Source organism: Eleginops maclovinus, chromosome 22 (assembly GCF_036324505.1).
Source record: "Eleginops maclovinus isolate JMC-PN-2008 ecotype Puerto Natales chromosome 22, JC_Emac_rtc_rv5, whole genome shotgun sequence".
Classification (NCBI taxonomy): Eukaryota; Metazoa; Chordata; class Actinopteri; order Perciformes; family Eleginopidae; genus Eleginops; species Eleginops maclovinus.
In genome coordinates this window covers 21629312-21655334 of record NC_086370.1, presented here as the reverse complement: position 1 = coordinate 21655334, position 26023 = coordinate 21629312, and the positions used below count along the sequence as shown (strand labels likewise).

Here is a 26023-nt window from a genome sequence, read left to right as displayed (position 1 = left end):
ACACATAGAATGACACCTTTTTACTTCTGGCTAACCTTTTTTATTGAGGCGGAGGTGGTGGCAAAAAGTCAATAGGGACGTGGAGCCGGAAGGGGGCTGTATTTTGATTTATATTATAGTCAAACGTTTATTTTTGTAGTTTCCAGGCTTTTATTTTGAAGGCACGTTTGGGCACTGGGTGATTAGGACACCAGTAGGCACATGGTGTTTTACCAGGGTTATTCGGGTAAGAAAGGAAAGCCATAGAAAGGGAATCAATAGGAAAATGTGTTCATTGTATATTGATCATGGAAATAAATGGACAAAACAGAGATTCTTGTCTGGACTTGCATCCTTCCTCTGCGTACAATTCGCTCACTGGTGCCTCAGCGGCCGTTTTACTTTAAGTTCATTACCTGTTTGACATGCTTTTGGCTGCTACAGGAGGTATTCCTTCGACTTGGTTCAAGTCCCCGAAAGACCAATTGCTACCAACCGGATATAACCTCTGTGCAGGAACACCTCCTACTCATCCTCTGAAGTCACGTGACTTTTTATTGATGCATTCTTTTTTGTTTTTCTGTGATGAGAACAGACCGTTCTGTGTTAGCGATCCTAAAAGACACGATGCAAAAACAATCCTGCAGACATCAGCCAAAATATGATCTTCCACAGCTCCAGAGGTCTCTTATTGTCTGCTTTTCAGACTGCATTTGTAAACCGGGGGGATGGAGAACCGGCTGACATGTATTAACGCTATTTATGAAAACCCTCCCTGTCATGTCTGTCTAATAGAGACTGGAGAGAGAGAGAGAGAGAGAGAGAGAGAGAGTGTCTGATTTTCCGCCCCTCCTCCTGTCTGCTGTGATGGATTTTCAGAGTGACAGACGAACTGTGCTTCATGATGAGGTAAATGGAGAGAAGTACAAGGACGGGAAATATGTGAGAGACAACGACAGACACAGATCAAACCTCTGAGTGAAGGAAATAAAAACACATCTCAGCTTGAATGGAAACTGAAATGTTGCAGAGAAAGAATCAAGCTGTGTCTTATATCTGTTTTCATCTCTGTCATTGTGTTCTCCCGTTTGTATTTTACTTTCTGCCTCTTCTTCTGCTTATCTGATTTCTCTCTCTCTCTCTCTCTCTCTCTCTCTCTCTCTCTCTCTCTCTCTTTCTGCTAGCTACTAAATAAGTAATCACTGTCCTCATTCACACCATCTGGGAGGCTTGTCCTGCAGGTGTTTGTTCTGCTTCCACCTTAGACAAATGTACCTGCTTCTGCACAATATTGCTGTGTGAAGTGTTGTCTTGTAGCACAGATACAAACTGACCCCGATGCACAGATGATATTTGGTTGAATGCAAAGAGGAGCCTTGTAACACTGATGACGGACGATGTTTGGTTATAAAACCTGCATGTTTTATATGCACTTCAGAAATGGGAAGAGCAGGATGGCCTGTGGTGACACAACTCATCCTTATTTCTGAATGAAGGGTGCTCATCCTAATTCCTGCTGCTGTTCGTCTGCCCTTCAACAGTTTTGGTCCCAGTTTAGCAAATGCACAATGACATGATCATTTTCAGAAATTAAATTGTATATTTTATCGACACAAAAGCCCAATAAGTTTGTTTTGTGACAGGAAACAATGGAGGTTTGACATAAAGCTGCTTTTGGTTATTTCTGCTTAGGGAATGCCTCCTGTCATCATCCTTGTTTTGTGTTTTGTAGTTCCCCGTTTTATTTTGAAATGTTTTCCCTCCGTGTGTCTAGTTTTCCTCCTGTCTGATTCTCATTGTTATCACCTGTTGCCCTCGTGTTCCTGCCTCCCCCTCCCAGCTGTGTCTTGTCTTGTGATTAGTCCCTTTGTATTTAGTCGTGCTTTTCCTTGTGTTCTTTGTCAGTTCGTTATCATCTTTCGTGTCCTGGATTTCCCTGGCTGACCCTCCCTTGTCCTCTGGATGGTTATAGTTTTGTTTTTGCAACTTTTCTGTTTTGATTCCCAGCTTTGTCTTTTTGTTAACAGCTTTTCATAATTAAATCTCGCTTTTTGTTGCAAGTTGTGTTGCACCTCCTTTTGCTGCACTTGGGTCCTAACTCCCCCCAGTCTGACACATACAAATGTTGTCATCTTAGTAGGGAAACTTCCAGACATGTAGTACATAAATACTGAAGATAATCTGCTGGAGAAACCTAATTCTCCTTAATTGTAACTCCTAACACTCTCCTTCAAATTAGTTTTGGACCTCCAGGATCAGATGTAATCTCTCCTTTGCAGCCACGGCTACACAGTGATCTTGTAGGAACACACAGCAGAGGAGTGATGGTTTTGACAGTCTCTCTTTCTCCGTGTCTTTCACATTCGCTGCTGCTGCTCGTGTCTCTCCCTTCCCCTCGCCTTTTCTGCTTCTCCACAGGCTAAATCCTGAGCCCTCGTCTCTCTCTCTTTCTCCTCCCGTCTTCACTACATCCACTCCTTCAGCTACTCCGCTGAATCTCTGCCAGGAGTTTCTCTGCTCGGAGCCACGGGAGAGGAGCGCGTGGAGCAACAAAACAACAAAACAGCACAGAGAGGAGCAGAAAGAAGGAACTCCACGACACGGTGAAGGATATGAAAGATGCAGAAACACAGAGGGGGGGGGGGTGTTTGACACAGAAGCCGACTAGAGAAAGTACAGCGATGCAAAATCACTGAGGTTTTTTATTTTATTAGAGGCCTTATAATGCCTTTTGTTATGTAGCTTTGTGTGCATGTAAATGGTTTACAAAGGCTAAAATCACTGTTTCTCTCCCACACACTCCCCCTGTAGTCCGGCCAGTTTAAAATTAGCTATAGCCTAAAAAACAGACTAGAAAAACAGGCACATTATGCCCTTCTCTTACCGTTATACAAGAGGTAAGAGTACCCCAGAGTAATACCTGCGGAAACACATCATTTGATATGGGCTTCCTAAATAAATTCCATTTCCAAAATATGTTAGCTAAAGAGGAAGTACTGCAAATTGTATGTCCGTCTGTGTCCTCAAATCTACAACCCTGCACAAATCCAGTCTAAATATTTCACTGCTTTTTATTGCTCTGCAAATCAGGAATTCAACAAATACCCCAGGGCAACACACACACACACACACACACACACACACACACACACACACACACACACACACACACACACACACACACACACACACACACACACACACACACACACACACATCATTGCAGGGGGGACAGTATACACCTTTAATAATTGATAGGTGGTTATCTTGTACGCTTATTACAGTGTCTTCCCAAGCTGTATATTGCAAGCTAGCGCCATGTCACACACACACACACACACACACACACACACACACACACACACACACACACACACACACACACACACACACACACACACACACACACCACCATCATATTTAATTGAAGGTGTTTTACTCACTCTGTGGGAACTTCGGAGGGTTGTCGTTGACGTCGGTCAGGGTGATTTTGACCTCGGTTGTCCCGGACAGGCCCCCCATGTGACCCCCCATGTCTTTGGCCTGGATGACCACATCATACTCCTGACGCGCCTCCCGGTCCATGCTAGGCAGTGCAGTGCGAATTATACCTGTGTGGACGGATTTGAACATCAAATTAATGTGTCATTACGATATGATCATATATGAGCTATTATTTCAAAATAAAACACCTTTGAAATCTCATATGAGCTGTCGTCCCTCTGTTTTTAGATAAGGATACATCAAAACTGTCCATCGTTTCACTTCAGGGTGGTAGCAGGACACTTCAGGAAGTCACTCGGAGAATACCAGGACATTCTGATGTACAGTTTCAAAATAAAACACCTCGAAATCTCATATGAGCTCTTATTTAAAAATGATGCTTTTTATTGTGATTTACTTTCCCGAGAGTAGGTGTGGAGATATTTAATTTTGCAGGAACACAGAGCTTTAATCGTTAATTTAAATAAGAACTCTCGTTGAACATGTGGGAAGTCTTAGTTTGCTTCATTTCAAGCCCCAGTAATCTTTCCTTTCTGTTTAGTTCATCACCCGCTCCTCTCTTTCCATCTCCCTCTTTCTTCTTCCATGTGTAGCTGCAGTGTCTGAGGCTTTCCACTGTCATGTTATGCCAAGTGTGTGTGTGTGTGTGCGTGTGCGTGTGTGTGCGTGTGCGTGTGCGTGTGTGTGTGTGTGTGTGTGTGTGTGTGTGTGTGTGACAGCATGCAAAGCTGATAATCTCCAAACCAATTAGAAATGCGAGCTATGGATTTGAGCCAGTCAAATACCCAACACTGGTTTGATTAGCCAGATATATACTCTGCCCAAATCCTCTTCCCTCCCTGCTGAGGCTCTACCCACTCTTTTCGTGGACTCTCTCTAAACCAATTTCTCTCTCCATCGCCACCACAACCTCTCCCTCTCTGTTCTCCCTCGCCCTCTCTGACCCGACGCAGCTCCAAGTCTCTCTGTCCTTGCCTCTTCTTCTCCTTGCATCCAATTTTCTTTTCTGCAAACCGAAAATATTAGTCTGCAGAGACCCTGCTGAATGTCCTCTGGGGACCTCTTCTCACTGCAGTGCCTTCTTTTCTGCACCAATTTTTATTCTGAAAGATGTGTTGCTACATGATCCCTGCAGCTGCGATTATGTTAGATTGTTTGTTGCAGAAAAGAAACAAGATTTCCATTTGGTTTTGGAGACACATATCATCCAAATGGGGAATGATAAACACAGCAGTTAGTGCTTGTTGTCTGGAGTGTTGTGCCACTAAATCATCTTTGTTTTTCTTGGTGCCCATCTCTTCAAGGCTCAGCAAAGAGATTTTTTAGTTGTTTGATTTGGAATATCTTACAAACATATTCGATGCAAGATCTGATCAGTTAAGAAAGTCTGGCCACCATACTCGATTTGTTTTGGGGAGGCCCGGATGTGTTGGCTATCCATAAATAAAGCCTTAAGTGGATCTCCTGTAACCTCCCATGCATGTCTAAGAATCTGAGCCTGAGTTTTTCTAAAAAAGAATACGAGAAAATGATACTCGAGCTGAGAATTTATTCAGTTTCCTTTCTTTGATGTGAATACTACATTTTATTTTAGAGAAACTAAATGAAAGTGCGTGGTTGCACCAAACATGACGCACTGAGAATTCCTACAGTCACGATTTGCTCCACTCACTGTAAAACAAAGGCTTTATCTGGCTTAGTGAAAACAGTACTTCACAAAGTGTTTCACATGACTTGATATTGTCTATCTGCAGGATGCATCAGAGCATGTGGTTGTCTAGTGCTTTATCTTGTCGTACATTTACGCATTGTGTGCACGTCGAGCAGTTACATAGACTCAAATCACATACATGTGCCCTGATCAGAAGTCATATTCGCTGCTGTTAGGTAGCTAGCTTACTTGTTTTCAGGAGCAAATAAATGTGGCTTCTTTTTATAACCAGTTTTAGTGGTACAATATATAAATAATGAAATAAGACACGTTTGAATTTTTTCCGAAATGTCAAATTGTCGATTATTTTTTCAAATTTGTGACTTTTTTTCTCCTTAATTTCAACTTTTAAAAATGTCCCACTATATTCTCATTATTGTAACTCCTTCTTCATGTGGCCTTAATCATGTTCTTTTTAAAAATTCACACTTTTTTGCTCCCACATTTCTGGCCTTTTGTTTTCCGAATTTCGACTTTTTTTTGCATATTTTTGACATTTTATCCAATTTCCATTTAGAAAAGAAATCAGACATTTGAAAAAAAGTCGTATATTTTAGGAAAAAGGGATAATTTTTAAGACATAGCCAGCAACTTTTAAAAGTTGACATTTAGAAAATAATTCTGAATTCAATTGAAAATCAAAATTTCAGCCATTGGGTGCAAAAGAACGCTATTTGCACTTTTTGGACTCATGGTGCATTTAGCCTTACTTTGCATTAAAGTACAGAAGCATGCATCTAGACAGAGCATGGGTCTGTGCATGATGCTCCATTTGTGTGTAGTTGTGTGTAAACCAATGGCAGGTTTGAGTTCCCGGCCTCACCTGTCTGCGGCTCCACAGAGAAGTAGGGCTGTCCCTGCAGGATGCTGTACACCAGCCGGGCACTGTTACCGTAGGTGGGGTCATCTGCGTCTGTAGCCGTCACCTGCATCACTGACGTACCTACAGGAAACACACACGCACACACGGAAATGAGAGATGAGTCGGGAGTGATTCGGTTCAAGAATGTTTCGACAAACCATCTTGTCTCTGAGCGCGTGACGATTCACCTGCCAGCACGGCGGCATCAGGAGAGGAAATGAAATAAACATTCTCCCTCTGCTTGACACTTCAGCTGAGCTGCTCCTGTGAGGCTGTTCTAAACTTCTTATTTCCCTACGTTTCATCATGTCAGGGGGGCTGGGGGGGGGGGGGGACATCTTCTCTTCAGTTCCGGCAAATTTTAACTTTTAAATAAAACATTAAACTTTCAGCATATGGCAACAGAGATCTACAACCCCCGTGATTTATAAAACACATTAGGCTGAGGCGGAAAGCCAAATAAATCAGATGTGCAGGAGTTTGAAAAATGTTGCATTATTGTTGAAATTCCCCTTAAGCAGATTGTGACACAACTCATAAAACATCCTCATTGAAAAAAGAAAAGTAATAAAAACTCTAGAAAAATATAGCATGAGGCGCTAATGTAATTTCCCGCCAAAATTAAGCCCCGCCCACTTTCAGGTGTAAATCCTGCATCAGAGCGAAGCTGAAAATAATAGTGTCTTCATGTCTTAAAGCTGCTGAGTCATCTATTGCACCTCAAACAACAAATGATCCAGAGGTTTCTTTACTTCCTCTCCAGAAAAAAGGAGAGTAAAAGAAAGGATCAGAAATCTCAGTCTCAGTGTCAGCCTGCTGCCTGCCACTCGTCCCCGGCAGACCCACCGAACATCCATCCCCTATTTATTCTCTGTACGCTGTCTCTGCCGTCTGACCAGACATCTGACCCCATCTCATATCTCTGGACTCATTAAACCCTTTCTGACCAACAGAGATATGGTTTTCTGGATTCACTTTAACAATTTACGGGGAAAATTGTGCCCCAGTTCAGACAAAACCCTGCCAACTGCAGATCAGACCTGGAAATGTATGACTCAGCAGTTTTTATATACTTTAATATGGGGTCTGTTATTCTGTACCAACCAAAACATCATACAATGACATCATCATAGTATAAACGTCCCTCAAAAGCTAATCCTGAAACACAATGTCAACTTTTGAAGATTTTTTAAACGTCCTTTAATATCTCCCTGAACATGTTTAACTTTTAGGTGAACAACCGTCAGACTTGGTCAGACTTCAAGTTGTTTTTCCTCCCTTGTGCGTGCTTCGGTTAGTAATGAGCTCAAATGTTAAAGACATCAGCAAAAGCGACGAGCACCCTGAGTGGTGCAACATTAAAACGTTAGCTTCTTCATCCTGATCTGAGATGATGATCAACATGCCAACGGTTGTAAAGCTGCGGCTGTTACATTGCTTGCCTTTAGGTGGCACAAGTTGGACTAAACTGCTGATGCTGATTCTTTGCGACCGGCTATTTGCTGGACCCTTTGGGGGCTTCATATCGATAAGTGCTTCTGCTGCTTCAGCTACAATCTTTTCCAGTTTCATAAACCGTTTTAATGTTTCCAATTGAGCACCACTATCCTAAACAAAAATCCATTGGGTATAAAACTGTAATCAAGTTTACCTCGACCCTGGTCTCAGTGTGGCAGCTACCGGGTCATTTACCAAAGACTTTAATGTGAAAGAGACTGCCTTCTCTATTTGCTCTAATTCTGACAGCCATGAGGGAACAGGGACCTAGTTAGTCAAATTACAGCTCTTCTGTTCCACTTCTGTGGTTCAGGATGATGGAAACCAGCCCCTGCCAGACTGCTGCGTTGAGGATTCAACTCGGGGAAGCAGAAAACCAAGCCTGAACAGAACTTATTCACATGTCCTTTCTTTCGCAGTCCGGCCCGTTCAATGAAGGGATTTATCTGGCTTTCAGAGTTTCTGCCAGTGTGGTTCATTCCAGGTCAGCCCAGAGGGGTTGAGAGGCTCCCTGACCACATAATATTCGGAAAGAAAATCTATAAAGATCAGAAGCTGTAAGTAAGGAGACTCTGAGGAGATGGCAGCAGCTCCCGTCCATGCCGAACTACGGCTTAATATTTTCTTCGCTGCTACTTTTTTTTGTGCATGAGAAAAGAAAAAGGCTTTTTAGAAGCGGCTAATGGTTCGGTCTGTGCTCCACCTCTCTGTCACACTTCCTGTGGTCAGATTTCAGGGATAATTAATAATGTATGAAAAGAGCTGTTTAGCAGACAAACAACACTGACAATGCACTCCATCTGTGACTTCATTAGGCAACATCACTCAGGGTGCAACGGATAGATTTTCGGTGCTATTGAGTATCTCTTCTGAGCTGCTGCTGTTGTCAAAGTATACTTTATATTTGGAAAGGAAACAAGTGAGGGTCAGTCTACAGATATACTTTCACTCACAACAGGGTTAGCTACAACAAATAAAATAGAGCATTCAGGCTAAATTATTAACATCATTTTCTGAACTACGACCGAATCGTCAAACTAAAGGTCAAAAACTAGGAGTGAGATTAAAACCAAACTCCCTATTTATTGAAGAACATTTTAGATTAATGCCAGTCTGTTCTGATACTTAGCCACAACTAAGTGGTGGAATAAGTACTCAGATAATACTAAAAGTCTTATGTAAAGTAAAAACAAAGTGTTGAAAATAAAGTAAATAAGCTCCCAAAAGTATTGTTTCTGTCCCATTTGACTGATTTCCAACCTGTCGGTTTGGCACTAACCATTCTTGAACACTTATAGTACTTTGAATCGAAGCATTACACTCACCAACATTGGACATCTCCGGCACCCTGGCGTAGTACGGCCCGTGTAGAAACTCGGGGGGGTTATCGTTGATGTCCTGGACCTTCACGATGAACTCCGACGGCGGCTCCAGGGGTTTGTTGGTGTCTCTGTCCACGGCCTGGGCTGTTAGCGTGTACTGTGCCTGCTCCTCGCGGTCCAGCGTCTTGGTGGCGTGGATGTTTCCCGTCTTGTCGTCGATAACGAAGATCGTCCCCGCACCTTCGCCGGACAGAATGTACTTGATGTTGCCCACGCCGGAGTCTACATCTGAGTGGAGCTGCAATAGGCGGGGGAGGAAGAGGGTGAGACCCGATGGAAATAAAGAAAGCGTAACCTATAACCCACTGCAACTCCCTTCTATCAGTCGGACCACACCCATTTCAAACCTTCAGCTGGTACAAAATGCTGCAGCCCGTATACTAACTAAAACCAGGGAAATGGAGCGCATCCCTCCAATGTTAGCTGCTCTTCACTGGCTTCCTGTAAAGCACAGAATTGGTTTTAAAATACTCTTACAAAGCGCTTAATGGCCAGGCACCTTCGTACCTAAAAGATCTTTTAAGCCACGATTGCCTCTCTAGAAGACTACGCTCCCAGGGTGTGCAGGTCTGTTAGTGGAGCCCAGAGCCCGCAAGACAAGATCAGGAGTCAGCGTTCAGCTCCCAACCCCCCTACTCTGGAAACGACTTCCTGTTTTAATTATTTTGATGGTAGTTAATTTGAATAATTTGAATGTTTTATGTTTTTTATTGTCTTTTGTTCTTATCTCATCTCTATTTCTATTACATACACTATCTTGTCTTCCCATTTTGCTGTAACTCCATCATTTACAACGTTTTCATTTGTTTTTAATCTGTAAAGCCCACTGAGACCACCGCCTTTTGTGCTATTGGGCTCTACAAATACATACACAAAAAGTTTGATTTGATTTGAAAGGTGTGTAAAGGGCAGGTTTGGTGCTGATAACAGTTTGATTATGGATGGTGTAGAAGAGACAGGACTGATGATTCTGGTCTGATGTCAAACAAGCCACATAGAGTTTAGTCATGTTTTGATTACAGGTAGATGTATGTATTGCCAGTCGAATGAGATATCAGCCAAAATGTTTCCTTGAACTTTCTGTCTGTCAGTTCCCTCTTTGAGTTTCCAATACCATCGCTCAAACTGCATTTCCATCACAGCTGTGACAAAGGACGTCTATTTCTCAAGTCCGTAGTGGAAAGGCTAAGACGGACGGGCAAACACTAATAGATTGGAGATCTAAAACGCGGTCCTCCAACAAGAAATTGAAGAATGTTCAACATTCAATTAAAGTCCTGTTCTTCTCCTACACGGTGAAATATGATGCATTGTAAACACAATTTGTTGCTTGTTGTTATGAAAGCCGCTGCTCCGTTTGAGTGATGTCGTGTTTCTGGAGGAGAGCCACCAATCGTCTTCACCTTGAGAGTGAACGGGACATCGCTTTTACTCGGGACAAAATGAGAGAAGCACATTTAAATCCTGCTGGAGTTCCTGCTGTCACGATGCAAACTATGATTTTAGATGCAGGGCAGTTTGGCTATTAACGACCAATTGTGTTTCATGCATGAATCAGTTTGACACCAGATGCTTATTGATACTCACCCTGCCCACCAGAACTGGGTCAGGCCCAGTGTACTCCTCAATGACGAAGAACTGATTCCAGACCCATCCTCGTTTGGACCTGTGCAGAACCTGCCCCTCCTTCCCTGTCCTCTGTCTGTGTCTGTGCAGCGACGAGTGACCTGCAAGCACAGGAACATGCATCAGTACTATTGTTTTACACATTAACCGGGTTTATGAATGGTTTAAAACTATATGATTTAAACCAATCCTTGTTGAATGAATGAATGATCACCAAAGCTGCAGTTTGTTTTCTGTGAATATTTCAAATTATGGGTCACAAGTTCACCTCCCATCGGAGAGAATGTGGGTGGGTAAAGTGAAAAACACTCGCAGCAACAAGTAGTTTTTTCAGGCACTTGAGTTTCAAGCTGTGTCGGCAGAGAGCAGCTGCCATGTGTCATGAGGCTGCGTAAGTAAAGGCAACACAAAAAAAGCATAAATTCTGAGCGTAAATGCATTCGAGATGCACTGAAGATGTGATTATGCAAACTGCTTTGGGAGGATTTTAAAGTAAGCCGTCACTTTGTTGACTATTTAAAGTTAATGCAGTGCTTGTCTCTTCTGCAAATGCAAAGGGAAATACACATTTACATTGTTTAATAAGTAGTCGCCTCAATGCTTATGTAACACCGCTGCGCAGTAATTGTCAGAAAGGGACTGTCATAGTTTTGAAGTATGAAACGCCTCATGGTCACAAGGGAAATCGTTGTCACTTTGAAATGCATGCAAGGGAAAAAAAGTGGCATGTGTGACCATCTGTATTTTGTCAGGTGAAAGATGTATCTCACATTGCATCACAGCACCAGTACGTGTGTTTGATACAGCCAGGTGTAGAACATGTCTAGAAGAGTGGTGCAGGAATATGTATTAACCTACTTGGTATTAAAACCAATTCTGATTCCAAAACCTGGAAATGTGTTTGCACTTGACCACTTTTTGTGTCTTGGTCTGCAAGTCAATAGTTTGTTCTATTTGTTTTTGTTTAGATGCTTGAAATAAGGCTTAAAATAGATTGCTAGCATTCAGTTAAATGATACGACTAAAGGTCAGCACGCCGAATATCAGTCACCTTTAGCTTAGCATAGCGGACGGGAAGTCCTTTGACCATGATGTCATTTAGTAGGAGCATTTTGTTAGCTTTGTATTTCTCTGAATTGCATCTATGCTTCAAATAGTGATGTCAATATGTGGAGATTCCTGCTGAACCAAATGTGTGTTTTCCAAAGAGCTTGTTTCCTGCAATATTCCAAAAATCGAATGGAAAAATCCTGTTGCTTCAAGGTGAGGGAACCTTTGCGAACTTCTGGGCAGGCCTCTAAAAATCCGTCGTCACCGCACCACTCTATTAAGTAGCCCTGAATCCTGTTGACATACCTGAATGTCTGAGTCTGTGGCCCCTGTGTTCCAAGGAAGCATTTCCTCTCCGGGTTCCTAAGGCGACGCTACACAGCGCTGAGATTCCCACCAACAGCAGGAAGGCCCTCAGCGTCCCCAGGCCCTGCCGCTTCATCACCGCCATCGCGACCGTTCACTTCACTGCGCCCCCGACTTTCTGCTTCCTCTCAGTGGAGCGCCGCTCCCACTGAGCAGATATCCTGTGTTTGCTGACAAAATGGTGATCTTCCTAGGTCATTAGCTGAGAAGGAGCCTGCTGGTGTGGATCCTCATCACCCTCTTTCACGTTATGGACTTTCTTTTCCTTGTCGTTGTTGTCCTTTTTATTGGTGAACTCCCTCTATCGTATGATCACAGAGCCTGCAAGAGAGCATAGTAGGACACACATTAAAACAAATTTACATCCAACTTTAACCACGAAAGACATTCATCTTTATCGCTGTGATGAATGACACAGTGACAGCAGAAACAACATCCACAGTTCTGTGATCTGTCCTTCCTGTCTGTTATGCAGGGTGATGTTAATTGACTGCAGTTAGAGATCCGACTCCTTAAATGGTTGTTGTGTTGATTAGGACATTGCACTAATTACCCAGACAATGCTGTCAGTAATCTCATTAGCTTTAATTCAATTAGAGACCCAGACTGATTCAGTGTGGGAGGCCGCACCAGGTCCCCGTATCACTCTATTTACAGCCTTCTCAAGTACAATCAAACTAATGTAGAGAGAAAAATAAAGGTCAATGTTGTTTCCTGACTCTACAAACTAGATGCATATCATTGGAATACCTTGAATGCATATGACTCAAAGATATAATGGTAGCAATGAAGGCTGCATTTGTGGATTAGGCCTAGGCATTCATTGCTGCTTCTTCCTTCTTCTAGCTTTTAGTGTGTCTGTTCCTTTTAAAGCCAGCCCATGTATTAGAGATCCACTACCTTCATGCATACGGTTAAGTTTGGATGTTTTGATGCATAACGTTACCACATAACCACAACCTTTCTCCCAGTTAGAAAAATCTGCTGAAATCTGGCAAATTTTAGTCTCTCCAGCGAAAACAAAATAAAGTGAATTAGAAAACAGGCTGACTCTGTCAGCTTAAGAGTCGGTTATATAGAATTCAAAACAAGCCACAACCGTGTCTTTGGTGCAAATAGCACTTACACCTCTGACAGCATCTTGATGTGATCATTCTTTAGAAAGCCTTCTGTATCTGATCGTCGATATTTTCCCATTTTGCATGATTTCTTCTGTAATTGAAACACTGCCTTCTCCTCAAAACATCATGAAGCAGTAAAGCAACACTTTCACCTTTGCAGTAAACAACACATGCACTTCCTGTCTGGCTTCATAATGGACCATGATTGAAAACACAATTAGCTACACCATCAGACTGGCTTCTATTAGCTGTTTTGACTGGTGCCATGATGAAAGTGGGAATAGGTTGCACGAAAAACAAGAAACATTCACATGTAGAAACACGTGGAACTAATTGCACTTCATTAAGGGAATCATTTTGCTCCATTGACTCGCACCTATATGTCAGATAACTCATTTCCCAGCCTAACGGTTAATAGTATATCGATGCTTCATTTGCACACAGCTGCATCGTCCAAAGAACCTCCATTACGGCCCCTGACACGGCTGACAGGAGAGGTGGGACACAGCTGCACATCCTCCACCTTATTTTCCACATTAACCTGGAGTGTCTCCCGGTGAACAGACAGCCGTCCGATCAATGCCAATCCAGCTGGAGTCGAACCCGGAATAATTGCACAAAAGCTGTCAGTGTTTTTAAATCATTCAACACATGCACGCAGCTGTCAGTGAGCAATTGTTTGCTCGGATCCTTTTACAACACAAACTAATAGTTTTTCTAGCTGTCACTGTTTGATTCTTCTTCCTCTCTTTGCAGGGCCTTCATCCTTCAGATGTTCTTTTGTTATTATGACCTCCACTTGCTGATCGTTCTTTGCCACATTAAAGAAAGTGTGTGTGTGTGTGTGTGTGTGTGTGTGTGTGTGTGTGTGTGTGTGTGTGTGTGTGTGCGTGTGTGTGTGCGTGTGTGTGTGTGTGTGTGTGTGTGTGTGTGTGTGTGTGTGTCTGTGTGTGTGTGTGTGTGTGTGTGTGTGTGTGTTTAAGATCAGTAGATGAGAAAATCCCCTCAGGGCTCATTTGCTCCCGTTGACCACATGGGCGCCCAACTAGGAAAGTGTGGACAGTTAATCCCACACCGGCTCATCATCTGGCTAATTATCCTTGAGTCTTATGATTGATGTGCATACGTGTGTGTGTATCTGTGTGTGTGTGTGTTCAATGCTTGTCTATCAGTTGTATAGGCCTCATTCATTTGCCACTACAAGGGGGCAACATATGTGGGACAGAACTGAAATTAGAAGAAGAACAAGAAGGGAGCCTTAACGGTGCCACAGAGGGGAAAGGTAGGCTTTAAAGTAACCTGAAACCAAGAAGGAAACACTCTCATTAAGGGATGTTTACTGCTTTTAAAGTTGGCCAACAATTTTTACTAAAAAGCAAAGCAAAACCTCCAAGAAAATCTATTCTTAGAAGTTGTCACTTGCAGGTAAAGTCATTTGTGAATTCCTTTTGAAACTTCAAATGGGTCTAAACAACGGTAACACCAAAACAATTATGAACCTGTGTGGGAGCTGACAGCTGCTCTGCAGAATCTATTCACATGCTCTCAAACTGTCACTAACACGTCAAATTACCAGAGCCGGATTTATTTAACAAGCAGAAAAAACACAAGTCCAAAATAAATTGCTTTCACCAATATCCTGAAACCCTGTCACCGGTCATCTGTTATTTGCCTCAAACACTTTCAAGTCAAACACGTTGAAAAAAACAACGATAATGAAACAGATTGGTAGCAAAGCGACAGCTCGGTAATATTCGATGCGACTGTGACAACTGAAGCGTGCGGCTTGTTTAATTACAATGAAATGAACCTGATGTCAAATAAGAAAAGAAACCTTGCTGGGAAATAGTTCCGTCCCGCCGAAGAGCGGAATTAGAGTTAGAAATGAGTAAAACATGTCCTTTATAGTTTAGGTTTTCTTGGTAAACTTAAAGGAGGTAGATGTTTGAAACATTGCTAGCATTTATTCATGGGGAACCCAGGAAAAGCCTGCACATTATTTCTTTTGTTTGCTTGACATTTTTAAGTTTATGGCTGAACAAGCTCCACAAAGAGAGAGAGAGAGAGAGAGAGAGAGCAATCCCAGGAACAGAGCGTGATAATGACTCCCCAGGGCGAGCTAGCCTTTTGGCTAGACCTCTTCCTCTGTATGAATACATGACTCAAGAGTCACATTAGAATAGGGAACAGTGTGTGTGTGTGAGTTGGTGTGTGTGTCTGTGTGTGTGTGTAATTGTGTATGCATCATTCCCTTGGGCTCCTAGCAATGCTGTGAATACATGAGTCAAGTGTTGGCCCAGACTACCGTGATTCATTGGCTAACATTAGGGGTGTGTGTGTGTGTGTGTGTGTGTGTGTGTGTGTGTGTGTGTGTGTGTGTGTGTGTGTGTGTGTGTGTGTGTGTGTGTGTGTGTGTGTGTGTGTGTGTGTGTGTGTGTGTGTGTGTGTGTGTGTGTGTGTGTGTGTGTGTGTGTGTGTGTGTGTGTGTGTGTGTGTGTGTGTGTGTGTGTGTGTGTGTGTGTGTGTGTGTGTGTGTGTGTGTGTGTGTGTGTGACAAAGGTCAGTTGGGTTAAACAAAACAAAAAGGACATTCAGCGCCACATGCCCCGCCGGCTGACATATTCTCACTAACTGACCAATCAGACTACATGAGAATAAGTGGATGAATCACCGTGATTGGCCTTTTCATTTCTCTAATTGTGTGTGTCTGTGAGCATCCAATCAATCTGGTATGTAGTGTGTACCATAAGTGGGGTGTGAGTACAAAACACACACATATGACTTCTTCTTCATTGCATGACATGTTTTTTATTCGTACCGCTCCTATCCAACGCAACTTCCAGACACTTTCAAACCATAGATATGCCTAGAGGCGCCACGTGGGGTTATGTATCTTGCCAAAGGATGCTTAAAAACATGCTGGGATCAAACCACTGACCCTCAGATCAACCCAAATACTTCCCTAAGAGACGGCCTTTCATATCGACCGAGTTCTTGTAAAGTCTTCAGACGTTGACTGATCAGAATTTGAGTCAGTCCCTTTACTTTGCACTTAAGGACCCCACTAGGGTTTCCAAGCACTGGTTATGTGTGTGTGAGTCTGCAGTGAAAGAGTGTTTTAGGTAAATGCTGTTTCTTCCTTCTGGCTCCGTCTCACGCTGTGCCTCTTCAGTCAGAGGAGTTGTGATGGCGGCCCAGCTGCTATCACAACGATTATCTCCACACCCGAAACAAAGCCCACCGTATGCTGTGCTCCTCCTGACTCTGGATGAACGGCTTCTGTAGTTTTTCTTTCATAGCTCCTTTACTCTTCTTGAGATTACACCCGACTGCACTCACGGTTCCACTTGCAGAATTAAATGTGTTTGATCATAGGTTGTGTTTTTTTTTCTGCAATTAAACCTGAAACGTTGGACCTTTTTATGCTCTGATGACTGGCTTTACTGGCTTTGAACCAGTACAAAGGCAACCCACGTTCACAATTAAAAATGCTATGCTAATGTTTTGTGTTTAGCACCAAACTGACTGCCCTTGTGGTTTCATTTGCAGAATTAAGCTGTGTTTGATCATAGCTGCAGTTAAACCTGAAATGTTGGACCTTTTTATGCTCTGATGACTGGCTCTACTGGCTTTGAACCAAACGTGGCCATTTAACCCAGTGAATATTCCAACAATTAACAATGCTTTTCTAATGCAATGTGTTTAGAACCACACCGACTTGCCTGTAGTGTTTTTGGACTGCAATTCTCTGCAGCATGAGGTCTTCTGCTCACACCGTTTTGACTTTCCAGATGTTTTTTGCCTCAAAAACGTACATGTTAAATTACAATGAAATGAACCTGATGTCAAATAAGAAAGAAAAACATTGCTAGGAAATAGTTTCCTCCGGCAAGAAGGGAATTTGGGTAAAAAATGAGTAATAAATGTCCCATCATTTAGGATTTCTTGGTAAACTTAAAGGAGGTAGATGTTGTCTAACATTGTCAGCATTTGCTCGTGGGGAACCGTGGAAAATCCTGCACATTATTCACTTTTGTTTGCTTTACATTTCTAAGTTTATGGCTGAAAAAGCTCCACAAAGAGATAGAGGGATGTGTTTGATCATAGCTGCAGTTAAGTTTGAATCTTTGAGCTTTTTATGCTCTGATGACTGGCTTTACTGACTTTCAACCAGTACAAGCATGGCCATGCAATCCAGTGATGATCTATCAATGGTGTGGTATCCCAAAATGAAACAAAGAAAGTCCTTTTAACGATGCTATGCTAATGCAATGTGTTTAGTACCACACTGACTCGTTGTAGTGTTTTTGGACTGCGATTCTCTGCAGCCTGACGTATTTTGGTCACACCCTGTTGACTTCCAGATGTACTTCAAGGTCAAAATACCACTTAAAACCTTGAGTTCAATAAACTCAACCAAGCAATCAGATCAGATATTATATCAAATACCCTAAAACCATTCTGCTGACCATGTCGACCATTTTGAGGCCTTTTACTCATTCTTGCTCGCCTCTCTCTCAGCAACGCTGGAGGCTTTCCATTTGAACAACAATGAGAGCTGTTTTGCTCCGTCTCTCTTTATATAACTCCCACTTTGTATCTCTGAGCTCTCCCTCCGTCTGATTCACTCTCATTCCTCGCTCTTTGCAGGGAACAGCTTCCAACAAAAGCATTAAAATAACTTATACAGAGCAAACTTAAACCTACTTTTTCCCCCTTTGCTCTGCAACTTTCTCTGCTCTTCTCTCTGGGGGTCAGTGGTAATAAAGGTGATTCATTCATGTTCAGATGTGATATATATCACCGTCTACCTTGGCTCTCAGTGTGTGTGTGTGTGTGATTGTGCATGTAGCTTACAGTGTGTGTCTTTCCATACTTCTTCCGCCATGTCTCCACATATTGCCGGTGTCAAATGCAAACAATGGTCTTACTGTAGCTTGTCTGTGTGCAAACGGATGCATACATATGAGAATTAGAGATAAGAGGAGCGGCTGAGTATGTATCTTGGGAATAGTCTCTCCTTTCAAACATGGACTATAATCAGCCCTTATGCCTGATTTAACAGACAGAACCCTTCATTTTTTACATGAAATCATTGTTTTTCAGCCTTTCCTTAATGCTGTTGGTGGGATAGTGGATGTATTTGATAAAGATTGGGAAGGTTTCTGATCTTGGCTGCTTTTCCTCAACATTCACCATCTCTACAATTTTTATGCCGACACATTTCCTGACCACAGCGAACATCGACTCCCCCTGAGCTTTGAAACTAAAGAAATGACTTCTTAATTAGCCGACCGGTTGGGTGTAAAATGTGTTGTTTGTTCCCTGAGCGAAGCCTGCAGGCGGTATTTGTTCCCTCTGTGTTCTCGCAGTCAGAGCATCATCGTTTGTTCCTGCCACGGTGGTGTCAATTGGCAAGTCTGTGCCGACATGAGCAAAGATACAGAATTTAGGGATGCCGTATCTCGTTCAACTTGGATTTAATTGAGGGAATACGTCAAAGAAAGACTGGATGTGCTTTAAGAAACAGCTAGTGACTCAAATCAATCATCAGCAAGCCTCTATAGATCATGGGGTAATTTTTCCTTAATGTAAAAGTGATTTAACCTAGAAATGTTCCCATTAATTGACTGGTGTGCATGTGAGATTTTGCACACACACCACTTTGCTTTTATCAGGACTAGACATGCAACCATTCACACACTTCTCCAGCCACTGGACCCCTCTATAACCCTCTCCAATATTTGAACCAGATGTGATTTTTTTCTTTCCCTGCTGGGATACCAAAGAGGGTCATGCGAGGTTTAAAATGAGATTTACTTTTACTGTAAGAAAATCCACTCCTCCTCTCCGAAACAAATCCCAGAGCTGCTCTGCTGTACTCTGCAAAGCTGTGAACTGGAAAAGGTTTTCTTCTTCCTTTTTATTTAAATGTCTGGTTATTTTAAAGCAACATATTCTGCAGGGAGAGATTGTGAAATAAGAGAAAGATGAATTGAAGCAGGAGAGGATGACACCTAGGAGAAAGAGAGAGACGTTGTTTTTCTGTCCCACAACTGTCAACAGAATTATACACAAACTCCTGAGATGCTGTAAAGATTTAACCAGAGGTTCATCATTGTTTCCGTCTGAAAACTCATTTGACTACTCGCTGATTCCTCCTCTTCATTCCCATTTTACTTTATTTAATGTGTTATTTAATAGATTGTTTAGAACATGTTGGTCTTAAAGTTTGCCAATCTTAATGAAGTTAAGCTGGATGAGTAGTAATCATAAGTACGTATGAAAACCTACAGAAAAAGAGACTTTGAGGGCAGAGAAAACGCAGCGACTTGAAGACGGACAGACAGATTAAGAGACAGACAGGGAGACATACAGATTGAGAGAGAGACAGGTAGACGGACAGACAGTCGGTGTATTGAAGTTCACTTCGGGTGTCTCCTTTCCGTGGCCAGCTCTTTGTGGTCTGTTAAAAGCTTAAAAACAGAGCGAAGCTGAAAACAGACACCCGGCGTTTAGCTCACACCACGAAACCTGAGGCTTAATTGCCTTTCAATTAGAGGAACTTGTGTGTGTGTGAGTGTGTGTGTGTGTGTGTGTGTGTGTGTGGTAAAGGGATTGCAAAGAAAAACCTGCAAAGCGTTCTCAGCATCCGGCAAAAAAAGATATTAATGAGTGGCTAGCAACTGTGGCACACACACACACACACACACACACACACACACACACACACACACACACACACACACACACACACACACACACACACACACATGTAGTTACAACACAGTTAATCTTCTGTGTGTGTGTGTGTGTGTGTGTGTGTGTGTGTGTGTGTGTGTGTGTGTGTGTGTGTGTGTGTGTGTGTTAGTGTGTCCTCGTTTGTCTGTTATGAATTTGTTAGCATGTGTGTAGAAGTCGCGGATTCCTGTTCAGTCATTAGTGAAATCCAAGTGCTAATTACTACCCACAAGACCCCGTGTCTGCTGCTTTCTGTCTCTCACACACACACACACACACACACACACACACACACACACACACACACACACACACACACACACACACACACAGTTCATTCATGTTCTATTATCTCTAATCAAGCTCACTTTAGCTTCATTAATATCTTGTTACGTTAAAGGCGACAAAGTCCTGATTATTCCAGCGCTGCTAATGTCCAGAACATGTACATCTAAATAAGATGCATTAGGGAATTTAATCTTTCCATAATTCAATTGTTGTGACGTTCATGATTATGCTCTGCAGCGTTTCTCCTTCCTCAGACAGCTGACTGTGACAGGAGTGATTGGGAAAATACATGTTTTTCATTTATTTTACCTAAATCATTTCCACAAAGGCACACAACACGGCTCCACACACCCTGATGACTGACTTGGATAACACCATGCTCACATGTCAATGGTGCAGTCACAAACACCACGCACACACCACCAGTAGATGTGTTTGGGAGCAGCATTAGTCACAACCAAATCATGTCACCCGTTATCCATCTCTGTAGAGGTAATGCACTTTGTGTCACGGAGCTTTGATGGATTTTTTGACGGAGAGAAACAGTCTGAAGAGGATCATTTTCCGGATCAGTTTTCCTCTGGGGAGACTCAGAGGCATCAACAGATTCCCCCGTGTGGAAGCGGCAGGATGACGGAGAGTGGATGTGGACCCACTTAGCATAAAGGCAGTAAACACTATTGGTTAATAACACTCGGGCCTTGGAGACCATTTAAGAAACGGGTCAATGATTTCAGGAACAGAGTCGTATACAAAGCTGCCGACAGGAGCAGTTTAGCTTCAGGGAAATATGGATGTCATCTTCAGAATATGTGGTATCCGATGTGCCCACTACTAGCTTTATGGCTGGCAATAATAAAGACAGATAAAGATGTACTTCCTCTGAATTACTGCGGCTAATTCCTTAATAAATCTGTCCATTTGTGCACTTTTTCAGCGTAGATCCCCCGGGCATGCAGCCTGTTGCCGTTGCTCGTATTTGATGCACATATTATATGTTTCATTTGAGCTTCTTTTTCTCTAATTTCTTCACTGAATGTAAATAACCTATTAAGCTGTGCCCCGGAGTCTTCATCATGAGCCTGAGTCTTCATCACGTCTTCAGCACGAGGCTGAGTCTTCATCATGAGCCTGAGTCTTCACCATGAGCCTGAGTCTTCATCACGTCTTCATAATGAGCCTGAGTCTTCATCACATCTTCATAATGAGACGGAGTCTTCATCGTGAGCCTGAGTCTTCATCGTGAGCCCGAGTCTTTATCACGAGCCTGAGTCTTCATCACGAGCCTGAGTCTTCATCACGTCTTCATAATGAGCCTGAGTCTTCATCACATCTTCATAATGAGACGGAGTCTTCATCGTGAGCCTGAGTCTTCATCGTGAGCCCGAGTCTTTATCACGAGCCTGAGTCTTCATCACGAGCCTGAGTCTTCATCATGAGCCTGAGTCTTCATCACGTGTTCATAATGAGCCTGAGTCTTCATCACATCTTCATAATGAGACTGAGTCTTCATCCTGAGCCTGAGTCTTCATCGTGAGCCCGAGTCTTCATCATGAGCCTGAGTCTTCATCTAAAAACCTAACTTCCTCCTAAGTTTATTAAAGTATTCTTGATTGATTGATTGATTGATTGATTGATTGATTGATTGATTGAGTGATTGATTGATTGATTGATGTGGATTTTAAAATGCACATTCTGAGCATTGATTACCACCAGAACTAGAATCCGTAATGAGTAGCTTCCCCCTGATTGCTATTGGCACAACAAAAGCATAAATGGCCTGTTTTGTAATTTGCAGAATGCTTATTAAACAAAGCTGATAATGAGGAAGACAAACAATGTGCAGACGGCACACACTCTTCCATTTGTTGCATTCTGCTAACTAGCACCTAATTAACTCTGCCATTGTTGTCTTGGGGAGGTGATCTCCACACGGCAAGCTAAATGATTCTATTTAAAGTACTTTATTTCATACTCTGTGTACATGTGTATTTTGAGACAACATATTTGAGTTGTGCTCATTTTGATTAGCATCCTCAATTAGGGAGAATCACACTCATTTGTATGTATAACATGCAATTTGTGGTGAATTAACCAGAACAATTCCTTCTGCTAATGAGACAGAGATTCATCGGGGATATATGTTTTGTGCCTTTTTAATAGATTGTTGGACCAGTTGTCTTCGGCTTTATAACTCTGTGAGCACGGTTCACTGACAGCGGCCTCGTCATTTTCCATCCAGCATTTATCAAAGGACAGCAAAACCACAATATGATTTCCCACATGGTCAGAGTGGGTGTTTGTCTTTGCATGTTTTTTGTACTCTTTCAAGCAGAGGTGGGAGAAGTACTCAGATTTTGTACTTAAGTAAAAGTAGAAGTACTCAGGTCTTGTTCTTGAGTAAAGTAGAAGTACTCAGGTCTTGTACTTGAGTAAAGTAGAAGTACTCAGATCTTGTTCTTGAGTAAAGTAGAAGTACTCAGATCTTGTACTTAAGTAAAAGTAGAAGTACTCAGGTCTTGTTCTTGAGTAAATTAGAAGTACTCAGATCTTGTTCTTGAGTAAAGTAGAAGTACTCAGGTCTTGTTCTTGAGTAAAAGTAGAAGTACTCAGGTCTTGTACTTGAGTAAAGTAGAAGTACTCAGCTTTTGTTCTTGAGTAGAAGTAGAAGTACTCAGATCTTGTTCTTGAGTAAAGTAGAAGTACTCAGGTCTTGTTCTTGAGTAAAGTAGAAGTACTCAGATCTTGTACTTGAGTAAAGTAGAAGTACTCAGATCTTGTTCTTGAGTAAAAGTAGAAGTACTCAGGTCTTGTACTTGAGTAAAGTAGAAGTACTCAGATCTTGTACTTGAGTAAAGTAGAAGTACCAGAGTGTAGGAATACTCTGTCACAGTAAAAGTATTCTAAATGTTCCTCCAGTGAAAGTAGAAAGTACTCTCCTCTAAATGTACTTAAAGTAGCGACAGTAAAAGTAGTCATTGTCTGATTGGTCCATTTCAGAATAATATCTCTGATATGTTTTATAATGATTGATCATTAAAGTGTTCTCAGAGCTGGTAAAGGTGCAGCTAGTTTGAATGGCTTTGTATACTGCAGGGTAGCTGCTGGATTTACTGCAGGTGAACTACAGTCTGATTTAAGGGCTGATTATATTTACCATCATTAATCCTAATCTGCCTAGCAACTAAAGGGATTAAATAATGTAGTGGAGTAAACGTAGCATAACATGGGAGTACTGGAGCAACTTACAAAGACCTCAAAACTATACTTAATTACAATACTTAAGTACATATACTTCACTAGATTTAAATTAATGTGTTTCGGTGCTTGTAATGTAACACAAAGTACAGGTCTTTTCCATTGTTTCTCCAACTCCAACTTCTGCTTGGGTATAACGAAGCTCAATCTCTTTCCAAAGCCGTGAAACATAATGAAGACATAAACAATGGGGGTGAATATGTCATTGGCTCCTGATTTGGTCTTTAAATTCAGGAGGAGGAAATCTACCTGGACCAAAAACAGGTAGATGACTGAACCAATCAGCTCTCTGTGTTTCTTCCAAATGAGCGGCAGAAATAGACACAACCCTACAACGGGCGGGCTGATCAGACGCAGTTCAGCTTGAGGAAAGAACAATGTTGCTTAATTTAGCCCGTTGACTGCTGTTCATTGGCTATCGGCTTGCACGGGAATGCCCTCTTCCTTGCCTCTAACTTTGTGCCGTTCACTCCTAATAATTGGGAAGACAAACAGTTAATTATGACGTCCACAATTCAGAATTAAGCTTGTGGAAATAAAAAAAAGAGGCAGTGTTGTATTAAAGGCTTGATAGATTGGCTTTAATGGAAACCTTATACTGTAGGGTTGAAGGGTGTCCTAAATTAACCAGCTCTTTAATTATCCCTCATCCTGCCTCTCTGCTCTTCATTTAGTCTTTTATCCCTCTGCTCTCTGTCTTTTTCCTTTTCACTTCACAGTCCAGTCGGATCCATCCTTGCAATTATAGCTTTGGAATTGGAGTGGCACTGTAATTACTGTGGGAGACATTTAGAATATACTTAAGAGTGGACAATGAATATGGATAATCACATGGCGCTGCCGAACATGTCACAGGTTTTTCCAATTTTGCTTATTATCTCTCGCTTTGAAAAGCAAAACGACTCGTGACCCTCAGAAGCTGCCAGACTTTGCTTTTCTAAGTCCTGAATCAATCATCCAGACATCTTCTTCATGTGTGCACACATCCACACATGGTTAATTAATAAAGTACTTCAAAAGGAAGCAACGCGCTGAAGACATCTGCTGAGGTTTAAAGTTCACACACACACACACACACACACACACTCTCCATCACAAGGGATTCATGACACTGTCACCGCACCTTTTTAATCTGAAGGAGAGATAAAAAGATGGATGAGTCTGACAGGAGACAAGCCAAGACAAACGCTGGGAGAAAAAGGGGGAATGGTCTTTAGAAAAATAAGCTGTTCAATCAAAAGTAAGACACAATTCCCGGAATAGAAATGGGGGCGGGGAGGAAAGTTTGAGGAATTTCTGCTATGGAAAAGAAAGCAAAACCTGAGACTCTCAATGCGGCTGTCTTTCTCACTCCATTTCTGTGTGTGTGTGGTTTGGGTCTATAGCCCCAAAGGGAGGGCGAGAGGGAGAGAGGTGAGGGGTGAGGGGGGGGCAGGAAACGGTGGCGTCTGGAATTGATTTGAGGCTAAAGGAAAAATAAAATACTTCGGATTCTTAAAAGCTCGGGGAGCAGGGACAGACGACCGCAACGAAATGAAGAAAGGTAAGAGAAAGAGAGAAGGAGAGGCCGCATAACCACAGGGAGAGAAAAAAGGGAGTATAAAGTAAAGGAGGATTTATGCCTCTGCAATAAAGTCTGTGAGGTCGACATAAGTACACTGTGGCCGGATCTGTAGCCCATGCAAGAACAAAAAAGAAAATGCCTACAGGCTACGTGGATATGGAGGGAATCACTTGAGCTTATTTCTATATTCCTTGTGTCCTGTGATGGTGTTGAGTGTTTAAAGATGAGAAAATCCACTTAAATCCTGATTATATGGACAGTTGACCTTGCATCAAAGCATGAGTGTGTCCTAAATATCGTACTTCTGTAGTGAATAAGGTACAACTAAGCCTTGGACTTGGACAGAATGAGCTTAAAATCAAAAGTGAGGTTAAAAAAATCGATGAAATTAAGAGCAAATCGAGTGGAGCAACTATAATGGAAAACTGGAGTGAAAGGAAGAGGTGGATAAAAGGTTGTAGAGTAACTGTAGACCCGTTTCACGCTACATCTGGGAAAATGTTTATTTTCTATCTCCATTTCAGCTGCCGCGTGAAAGCATACACGGCTGAGCTGTGATCCCCACACATGTAGGAAATGTTCCCTGACGAGAGGAACCATGCTAAGCTGAAACACTGACTCCGAAGCTTACATAAACTAACGACAGGCACAGAAAACACACCTGGAAAAACACTGTAACGTTGCTTTTCTTTACACTGTGTACACTAGGTACTAAAAACTGCTTAAAGACAATGTTAGGAAAGGAGTAGGGTAGAGATAATAATGACTTTCAATGTAAATATTGGTATAAACAGTTGGTTATATAGGTTTTAAATGGGGTTCAAAAGAAGAAGAGGAAGGCTTGGAAAGTGCAAATCTCTTAAATAATTACTTTGACATTTTTCTGTGCAAGTGTAAAGTGCAAATCAACTCCAAACATGTAGAGCCAATCAAACGACTGTAAAATCAAAACCAAATGTGCGCATGAGGAGTGTTTGGATTCAAAACCCAGTTGGATGAGTTTCACCACAACACTTCTGCAGTATTACTAGAGGACTTTACAACCAACATTACGTGAGCAATTAAACCGCCCTT

At 42.1% G+C, this 26023-nt stretch overlaps 1 protein-coding gene across 1 annotated transcript in view; it reads right to left on the bottom strand.

The window, feature by feature from the left end:
• The window catches only part of cdh11 (cadherin 11, type 2, OB-cadherin (osteoblast)), an 86172-nt gene that overhangs the window by 15465 nt on the left and 44684 nt on the right, over window positions 1-26023 (bottom strand). The window contains exons 3-7 of the mRNA XM_063875367.1: window positions 11918-12298; window positions 10523-10662; window positions 8879-9173; window positions 6018-6137; window positions 3423-3590 (exon numbers count right to left, since the gene is read on the bottom strand). Coding sequence (XP_063731437.1) covers window positions 3423-3590; window positions 6018-6137; window positions 8879-9173; window positions 10523-10662; window positions 11918-12062 — 868 coding nt within the window. The 5' untranslated portion in view covers window positions 12063-12298. The remainder of the gene's footprint in view (window positions 1-3422; window positions 3591-6017; window positions 6138-8878; window positions 9174-10522; window positions 10663-11917; window positions 12299-26023) is intronic.